This window comes from Lipotes vexillifer, unplaced genomic scaffold (genome assembly GCF_000442215.2).
Source record: "Lipotes vexillifer unplaced genomic scaffold, Lipotes_vexillifer_v1.1 scaffold36, whole genome shotgun sequence".
NCBI lineage: Eukaryota > Metazoa > Chordata > Mammalia > Artiodactyla > Lipotidae > Lipotes > Lipotes vexillifer.
In genome coordinates this window covers 2,523,437-2,532,879 of record NW_006792448.1, presented here as the reverse complement: position 1 = coordinate 2,532,879, position 9,443 = coordinate 2,523,437, and the positions used below count along the sequence as shown (strand labels likewise).

The following is a 9,443-nucleotide window of genomic DNA, read 5'->3' as shown; positions in this document are numbered from 1 at the left end:
TCCCTCCCCACAGGGTGGCATCCCAAGCAACCAGCCTGGCTGCACTGTGGGCACACCTTGGGCGGCATGGCCCTGCCCTGGCTTCCTTCCCCCAGGGACTCCGAGGTGCTCCCACCAGGCTCCTTTCTCCCTTTGCTGTCCAGCCGCCCACAGCCTGACTCGAAGCACCTTGGCCTCTCCCCGAGGGAGGATATGAAGGGTGTGCCCACAACAAGTCTCCGGCAGAGACAATAGGACAGGAATGCATTAGCTTCCGAACAAACACTGTGTGGGCTCGCACAATTGCCTTGGATTCTCGTCCAAGAAACACATTTCGCTGTTCCAGGGTGCCTGCCCCGGCCCGCCCACACTCCTTTCTGTGCCAGAGACTTTGATGAGTGGGCTGCTCCTCCCCCACCCCCGGGGCCTTCAGCCCCCAGGTCGGCAGCCCTGTCTCCTCCATCCCTACAGCTTTTCTTCCAACGAGCGATAGCAGAGAAGGGGGACTGTCCTGTCCAGGCAGAGAATGGCCTGCCCACCAAAGAGTACCTGCTCCGTGCCACTGCTTTTAAACCATTTTTAAATCATGGTTTAAGAAAAAGCAAGCATAAGATTGACCATTTTAGCCATTTTAAAGTGGACAGTTCAGTGGCATTAAGCACATTCACGTCGTCGTGCAACCATCACCACCATCCGTCTCCAGAACTTTTCCATCTTGCAAAACTGAAACTCTGTCCCCATTAAACACTAACTCCCTAGCCCCTCTTCCTCAGCCCCTGACAACCACCATTCTACCTTCTGTCTCTATGAATTTGTTCCAGGTCCCTCATATAAGTGGAATCCTACAATACTTGTCCTTTTGTGACTGGCTTATTTCACTCAGCATAAGGTCTTCAAGGTCCGTCCATGTCGCAGCATGTGATAGGATTTCCTTCCTTTTGAAGGCTGAATAACATTCCGTTATATGGATGGACCACATTTAGTTTATCCATTCATCCATCAGTGGACACTTGGGTTGCTCCCACCCCTTGCCTATTGTGAATCATGCTGTTGTGAACACGGGTGGACAAGAATCTGTTCAAGCTGCCACTACTTTTTGAGAGTTGCTTGGAGTTAAATGAAGCATTGTCTCCAGAAGACCCCAAATAGAACACGCATAAACAGCAGACAGAGTTGGCCCCCTCAGTGTACCAGCAGGGATTCATTTGTCCAGAAACTAGCTGTCTTTTAGGAAAGCAAGCCATGAAGAAATGGAACACAAAACAGGTAAGTTTTGTCCAAGACAGAAAAGAGTGGAAAGGTCTTGCCCTTGGACACTGCCCACAAAGAGCGAGACAAGGACGGATCCCTGAGAAGCCGTTGATCACCCAGAGGCACTGGAGCCTCTCAGAGTGACACTGACAGGGGTCCTGGGGAGGGAGCCCCATAGCGTGTGTCAAGTGCTCCCCCGGGGTAAGGCCAGCCGGCCTCTCGTTCCACCACACAGAGTAGCAGGGTGGGACTTCCCAGCTGTGATGATGGGGGCTGAGGGGACGTCCTCTCTGCAGCCCTTCAGCTCTAAGGCTCCAAGGGTCCGCCCTCAAAAGCTGGCAACGGACAGGCCGAGATAGCTTTTGGGGGAGACTAGGACGTGGTCTGCAGCACCCATTCCCCTCCTGAACTCTGCATCCCAGCAACTGCAAAGGAAAAGTACAGTGAAAGCCTGTCAGTCCTCCCCCACTTCCTTGAGAAAACCCAGCAGGCCGTTTGCGAGAGGGCCTATCACTCGATGTGATTCTTGGCTTAACACAGACTTTCCCAAACAACCGGTGAAAGATAAGGTGGGAGGAGAGGCTCTGGGGTGAGAGCCTGCCCACAGCCCTGCTTGAGAGTCCCCACCCTGAGTCTGCCCCCCCAGAGCCCGGAGCCGCCCAGGGAGGGAGCAGGCCTGCGGGGGTTTGGGTGTGCAGAAGGGTAGTCCAGTCACCAAGATGCGGGAAATGAAGGAAGAACGGGAAGCCCTGGGCCGGCTCTGCAGTTCTGAACCGTCACCGGGGAGCAGACGGAGGGCAGGCGGGCCTCGGGCCGTAGAAGGAAAGCGGAGACACCTGCTCATCTGGGCAAAGTGCTGGCAGAAGCATGAGGCTCCACGAGGCTGTCCACGCAGTGCGGGCAGAAGTCGGAGGGCCACTTGGAGGGAGAAACAGTCACATTTCAGAGCATCCAGTACTTGCCCGGCCCCGGCTGTTCATAGAATTTCCCATCATGTTACCTCCCATGTCCCGAAGCCCCAGGACCTCTAAGAAGCTGGTCTCAGAATGGAACATGATCCCAGGCTCATCTCAATTTCCCGTGACAGTCATTACTAGCACCTACTATGTGTCAGCCAACATGCTAGGTGTGCCCAGAGCAGGACCCGTTTCTTCCTTCCCATAAGCTCCCAGTTCTGCCTGCTCCCCTCGTCCCCAAATGGCTGCCACCACCCACTCTGTCTCTGGGAGTTCCCTTCCCACCGGGTACCCCACTTTCCCCCTTTCTTGTGATTTCTACCAGCAATTTTTATTTTAAGGTTTCTCTTCCTGCTAAGCACTATGGGAAATCTACGCAGGAACAAAGTTACCATCAGAAAGAAGTCCCAGCAAACCTCACAGAGTTCTCTTAATATTTGTCCTCATGTTCCGTGCAGAGTCAGTGGGGCTACGCCCACCTTCCCCCCGAGACAGTCAGGGCCCTCCAAGTCCTGGAACCAGCCCCTCCCAGAGCAGGCTGGGTTGGATGCCGGAACCAACCCGTGGTCCAGTACCCATGACTCGGTACACCTGCTGCAAGGTGAGTCACCTCCCCCCAGCTTTTTCCAGAACCTGCTTCCAGGGTTTTCTAGATGAGAGAGGTCCTTCCTAGTGTGACCCCCAGAATTCCCCCAGACGCTGACTCAGTGGAAGCTTCCCTTGGCTCTCCTTGAGGGGCTGCAGCCCTGCGGGGCAAGAAAACTCCAGAAGCAGACGCCGGCATGGGGAGGAGGGTGGACAGCTGTGTGCTGCAGAGCATTCCTCTGTGCAAATGTATCATCATAATCTAACCAGTCCCCTTGTTGCTAGCCATTCAAGCTATTTGCAAAAGTGCAGCAAAAACCTCATATCCATGTCCTGGTGCATATGTGGGCAGCGGGGGGCACGTGTGGAATAAATTCCTGGAAGTAGGATCGCTGCTCAGAGGGTTTGTACACTTGTAGTGTTGATAGCTATCACCAAATTGCCATTTAGAGAGTCATACCAACTTCTGTTTCCACACACGCTGTACGTTTGCAGACACACTGATGATAATTTTGTGCCATGTCTGCTCTGACAGGAGAAGTCTGTGGGGTGGAGGTATCCAAGTCCCGCTCACTGTCGCCTTTTCAAGCGCATGCGCTGGGGTGAGTTGCCCTGGGGCTGCGGCTCAAGGTTAGTCCCTCCTCACTCGCAGACCCTCCCAGCTGGGTGGGTTTTCTCCCTGCTACTCAAGGCATATTTGTTAGCAAATACTTCCAGGTGCTTACTATGTGCCAGGTTTCGGGAAGAGAATGGACCAAACAGGCCTTGCCCTCCTGGAGCTTGCCTTCCCCTGGGGGAGACAGCAGACAAACAAATAGATCGTATGTCAGGGGTGAGAGATGCTGTGGAGAGAAGTAAGCCAGGAGGTGAACGGCGGGATCACTTACACGCAGGCCAGTCAGGGAATCCCTGGTGGATGAGGTGATGTCGGGGCAGAGCCCTGAGTAAACTGGGGAAGGAAGGTCTGCAGACAGGTAGTGGCTGAGAATTCCTGGGTGACAAGAGCACAAAGGCCCAGAGTCAGAAGTGTGTCATTGGCCGAGCATATGCCCACCAATGGCCGTCAACGCCTGTCACTGCATGGCCGACACTGTTACCTTCCCCGGGTTGTCCCTTGCTCTCCACCAGCTCATCTTTTGAGCAGCCTGAGACCTACCTCTGCTCCTTCATCCCCAAATGATTTCTTTTTCGGTGTGTCTACCGTGGGATCAGTTAATGCCCAGCCCTGCAGAGATATGAAGAGGAAGGAGGTCTGGTCCCTGAGAGCATCTCTGGTCAGAGCAGCCCACACTGATCTGGCCCCTGGACTCATTTGACATCTAATACATGCATCTTCAGCCCCCCTGATGTGACCGCTTATGGCTTCTGCTGGGGGAGACCCTGGGCTGGGTGGATGGCTGCAATATGACAGGAGAAGGGGGAAGTTAAGGAGGGTGTGTGGAATTTGGATTTCGAGTCTGCAGTGAGAACAGTCCCCGGGGTTGTGTGTGACTTCACCCTCCTTGAACGCCTCATGCCCAGATCAGAAACCTTGACTCTAGTTCTCGGTTAGTGGACAAGGAAGCTGACCCTAAAAATGCCTTCCTCTTGTGCTCTCTCCTTACCCTCCGCCCTTCCTTTAAAACAAAAAACAAAAACAATGCATAACTCATATCGACCCACATTTATCGAATCCCTGCTGTTGCCAGGAGCTGTGCTAGGTGTTAAAGGGTAGCAGAGATGAACGTCACACTGCCCTGCCTTCAGGAGGCCACAGTTCACACTGGAAGATGTCTTGCCACTTGTGTGGAATGCTGAGCGGTGGGAAAGCCAGGGGGTGCCCAGAAGTGAGAAGCAGGGGCAGGCACCATGGGCTGGAGTGATCCAAAAGTCTCCAAGGAAAGCTGGAAAGTTACCTGGGAAAAAAGGGGGGAAAAGGCAGAAAATAACAAATATTGGTGATGCTGTGGAAAAATCAGAACCCTAGACACTGCTGGAGGGAATGAAAAATGGCACAGCCACTGTAGAAAAGTTTATCGGGTCCTCAAACAGCTAAACGTGGAGTTACCACATGACCCAGCAATTCCACTCCTAGGTGCGTACCCAAGAGAGATGAAAACCCATGTCCACACAAAAACTTGTACACAAGTGTTCATAGCTGCCTTGTTCACGACAGCCAAAAAGTGGAGACAGCCCAAATGTCTGTCAACTGATGAGTGGATAAACAAAACGTGGTGTATCCATACAGTGGAATATCTTCCAACCCCAAAAAGGAATGAAGAACTGACACAGGCTACAGCATGGATGAACTTTAAAAACATTATAAGCGGAAGAAGCCATTCACAAAAAAATCACATGTTATATGATTCCATCGTACAAAATGTCCAGAATAGGTAAATCTATAGAGATTAAAGGGTTAGGGGTTGTCAGGGGTGGGGTGGCGGGGGAAAGGGGACTGATCATTAATGGGTACAGTTTTTTTTTGGGAGCCATGAAAATATTCTAGAGTTAGTAGTGATGGTCGCACAACCTTGTGAATCTAAAAGTCACTGAATTGTATGCTTGAAAATGGTGAACTTAATGTTACGTGAGTTATGCCTCAATTTAGAGAGAGAGGGAGAAAGACTGAATGAATGAAATGCAGCACATAGAGGAAAGCCCAGACGGGGGGGTGGCCAGTCCCCGTGCTGAGCCTCCCGGCCGTGGCCTTGGTCAGGAAGCAATTCCAGCCTCTGGAACAGTCTGCATGGCTTTGCAGGCTCACATTGCTGGGCCCGTGGAGAAGACTGCTGTGATTTCTGCAAGTCCTCCTATAGCCAGGGCCCAGGAGCACCTGAGACCATGGCTGAGCCCTTCTCACTAATCAGGAAATCTACACGAATTTCATTTTTGCTGACCAGCTGCTCATAGCTGATGATCCCAGCACGCTTGCCGCCGCCTTCAAACCCACCTGCGGCCTTGCTCTGCCATGGCCTCTAGTCAAGCCCTCTGACCTGGCCGGGATGCCCACGCTCCGTGACTGTGGTGGTCTTCTAGCTGCTTAGATCCCGTCAGAGAAATCACTGCTTCCTGGGGCAGTGCCCCTGCTGCCCTCCGTCCTTTGTGGGCTGCCTCTCTGGCCCGCCCCCTTGGAGATGCTTGTTCTGGGCTGCAGGGGGCTGAGAGCAGTGCACCACGCTAAGCGGAATTCTCTGCCGCTCTCTTCCAGCTCTTGCAATCTCAGGATGTGAAGGAAGATGCCGTCCTGTGCTGCTCAATGGAGGTAAGCAGCGTGGCTTAGACACCTCCCACCTCAGACCCTGTGCGTCCCTCTCGCCTTAACAGTTATGGGGGCTCAAGCACCACTGGAGGCATCCACGGGTCCAGGGCAAGGGCGTGTCGAGCGGGGCTGGTGGCGGGCGGCTTCCTGAGTGGATGTGGACTTGTGCTGGGGGAGAGGGAACTGCCGGCTCTCTGGAGGGAAGGATGGAGTGCTAGCATCGTTCACTCTCTCTCTGCCCCCAAGACCACCTCCTCCTCGGCCAGGTGCACCACATAAATGACTTAGGAGATTTTAGGTGATGCCCTGCCCCCACATATCTCCTTTGACTTCAGTGGTGTGGGGTTTGGGGGGAGGTGCTGAGGCTTGAACCCCCAGGTTGGCACTGTCCACTTCCAAGCAGCCCCCATGGGAGGTCCCACTCCTGTTCCCAAGGTGTGGCCGCTGCTCTCCGGGATCTTCCTTCAGACACTTGGCTTTGGCCCAGTTACAGGGACAAAGCTGTACCGTCAGAAAACAGTCCAAGGGGAATTCCCTGGCAGTCCAGTGGTTAGGACTCCACGCTTCCTCTGCTGAGGGCACAGGTTCGGTCCCTGGTCGAGGAACTAAGATCCTGCATGTCGCACGGCGTGGCCAAAAAAAAAAAAGAAAGAAAGAAAACAGCCCAGCGACATTCAGAGTGGAGCGTGGTGAGGAGAGGGGCTTCCAGGGCCCACACCCAGGGCACGCCGGGGCTCCAGGCAGGGGAGATAGGAGGGAAGGAGAAAGCATGGTCCCTGCCTCCAGACAGCTTGTGGTCTGGCTAGAGATAGAGACCTCTGTCACATGCACAGAGTGGATGGGACGGTGTAGAGAATAAATATGGGTACAGAGCATGCATCCCTGAGGAGTTAGGGGAGAGGTCAGAGTGGGCCAGAAAGGTCAGGGAAGGTTTCGTGAAGAAAGCGGAGCCTTGAAAAAATGGGTGGGCTGAGGCTGGAGGTGGGGCAGAGACGGGGACTTAGATTATAGGGAGAGGAGCTGCAGGGGCTGCCGGCCGAGGGTGCAACTGATCCAGAGGATCGGGGCTTCTTCTTCCTAAGGGGGCTTTTCGAGATGACCAGGGGCCTCTCTTGGGGGCAGGCCCTCTGGCTGGCCTTCTGCCCCAGTTCATATTTCTCTCCTCCCCTTCGTGTCACAAGTGTGGGCAGGGGTCAGTTCTGGGGGTATGTAGGTGCGATTGGGAGCAGGAGAGAAGGAAAGAGAGAAGCAGGAGACCTCATCCCTGCTTTCGGGTTCCACACGGACACATGCAGGTAACAATGACCAAGTTCATTTCCAGAGAGACATCCCAGCAAGTGAAAATTGACACGGTGCCACCTGATCACTCTTGAAGGAAGCAGGTCACACAGCCATTGAGGTTGTGGGCGATAGTCAAAGAAGGCTTCCTGTAGGAGGGGAGGCAAGTGGATGAAGGGAGAAGCAGCCGTGTTCCTGGTGAGGACTCTTGGCAGCCCTGGGCAGCAGGCAATATTCTGACCCCTCTTATTCCTCCGGCAGATTGGGTATTAGATGTGGGCTCTCGCATCGGCTGTGTCCACCCTCCACACTCTCCATCCCTCTGCCCTGTGGCATAGAGGCCTGGGCCTGCACCTTCCTGGGATAATCCAGCTATTTCCCGTTCCTGCCCCCAGCACCCCTAACCAAGGTGGGTCAGGAGCCCTTTCAGGGCCCAGCTCACGTCCTAACCCCACTTCTCTGCCCACAGCTGCAGAGCACAGGCCGACTGCTGGAGGAGCAGCTGCCCGAGATGATGGCGGAGCTCCTGGCCAGCGCCCGTGACAAGATGCTGTGCCCCTCGGAGTCGATGCTGACCCGGTCCCTGCTGCTGGAGGTCATCGAGCTCCATGCCAACAGCTGGAACCCTCTGACGCCCCCCATCACGCAGTACTACAACAGAACCATCCAGAAACTGACAGCCTGACAGCCAGGGGGCCTGGCGGGTGGCCCGAGGGCAGCTGGGGCCCTGGTGCACAGAGCCAGATGGACAGGCGGGAGGACAGGGGTGGCCCTGCCGGCAGAAAGAAATGGGGAGGAAGGCAAGCAGAGCCGGCGGCCAGTATGGAGCCAGACGGGGAAGGGACCAAAGCCCTAGGAGGAGCGCCCCCCTACCCGAGCCCCCCAGCCCGAGCATGCGGCAGCGCACACCAGTAAGGGGAGCATGTTTCTTCCTCACGGTGGCCCGGCCCTCCCCCTCCCCTCACTTCCACTCCTCCCCACCCCCTCCCATGCAACATGTCCCCAGCAGGGCTGTGTGCAAGGGGTTCATCTCTGTGACTCCTCAGAGGCCTTGGCAGCCCGCACGCAGGGTACAGCTTGGGTCAGAAAGGACCTCAGAAGGCTGAAAAAGTGGGTCGGAGACGGGCTTGCATTGTTCCCGCATGCTGTCAGCCGCAGTCGCCAACTGGCAGCAGGCGACGTGTAGCAGATGTCCCGGAGTACAAAGGCAGGCACGGTCCCCACCAGCCGCCCGCAATTGACGGCCTTTGTCCTTAGGGCCGAGCGCGGGGACAGAGGCGTCTCCTCTAACCTTCATGCTCCACCCTCCCCACTCCAGCCTCCTCCCTTCAGCCCCCAAGCTGCAGGCCCAGGGGGCCGGGGGCGGGCCTGGGGTCTGGAGGGGAGCTGGAGTTTTTCCTGCTACTTGCACGCTTTTGTTTCATTGTGTTTTATTTTTTCAAAAGTCAGCTGCTTTGAAGTCTCCTCTCAACGCAAAGGGCCCGCAATGTGATCACACAGTCAGCACCGCGAGGACCCCCTGATGAGAGGGAGATCAAACCCGGCCCCCTCTGGAAGGATTCTAGCCACAGACAGCTTGCCAGTAGCCAATTAGGGTAACTGGAAACTTCTGCCCCTGCAGGGGAACCCGCTGGAACCCTGTGCCCCTCAGGCCCCGGCTTCCAGTACCTCTGTTCTCTCTTTTTCCAGCTTCCTCCCTCAAAGGGCTGATACTGTCGCTGCTGGGAAAGCATTAAACCCGTCCTGCCCCGGGGCTTTATAGTGAACCGGGCTCAGAACGAGGCTGGCGAATTAAAACCAAAACGCCCGGTGATGCTTGCCCGCTCCACACGCAGGTCTTGTCCCAACCTCTCACTGGAGGGAGAATGGGGGCGCCCCGCAGGGCTCCCCAGGGCTAGCTAAACGGGCTGTGCCGGTGCCCTAGCCCATAGCCACGGTCTGTGCCCCGGGAGGGCTGTGGCACTGCAGCCCCAGGGCTGTCGGGAAAGGTTGAATTCACTGAGTCGTGGGGACCATCAGGGGACCCAGCAAGCCACCAGCTTTCCAGGCTGGGGGTTCTTGGAGGGGCCAAGTTCTGGGAGCAGCTCCTTCTCTGATGGCTAGAAGGGAGGATGCATGTTGGGCCTTGGGAGGCTGGCTTCGGGTTGTCAGTGGTG

At 55.6% G+C, this 9,443-nt stretch overlaps 1 protein-coding gene across 1 annotated transcript in view; it reads left to right on the top strand.

The window, feature by feature from the left end:
- CTIF (cap binding complex dependent translation initiation factor) overlaps positions 1-7,972 on the top strand; it is a 238,040-nt gene extending 230,068 nt beyond the window's left edge. The window contains 2 exon segments of the mRNA XM_007465601.1: positions 5,959-6,012; positions 7,757-7,972. Coding sequence (XP_007465663.1) covers positions 5,959-6,012; positions 7,757-7,972 — 270 coding nt within the window.
- The last annotated feature ends 1,471 nt before the right edge of the window (positions 7,973-9,443 follow it).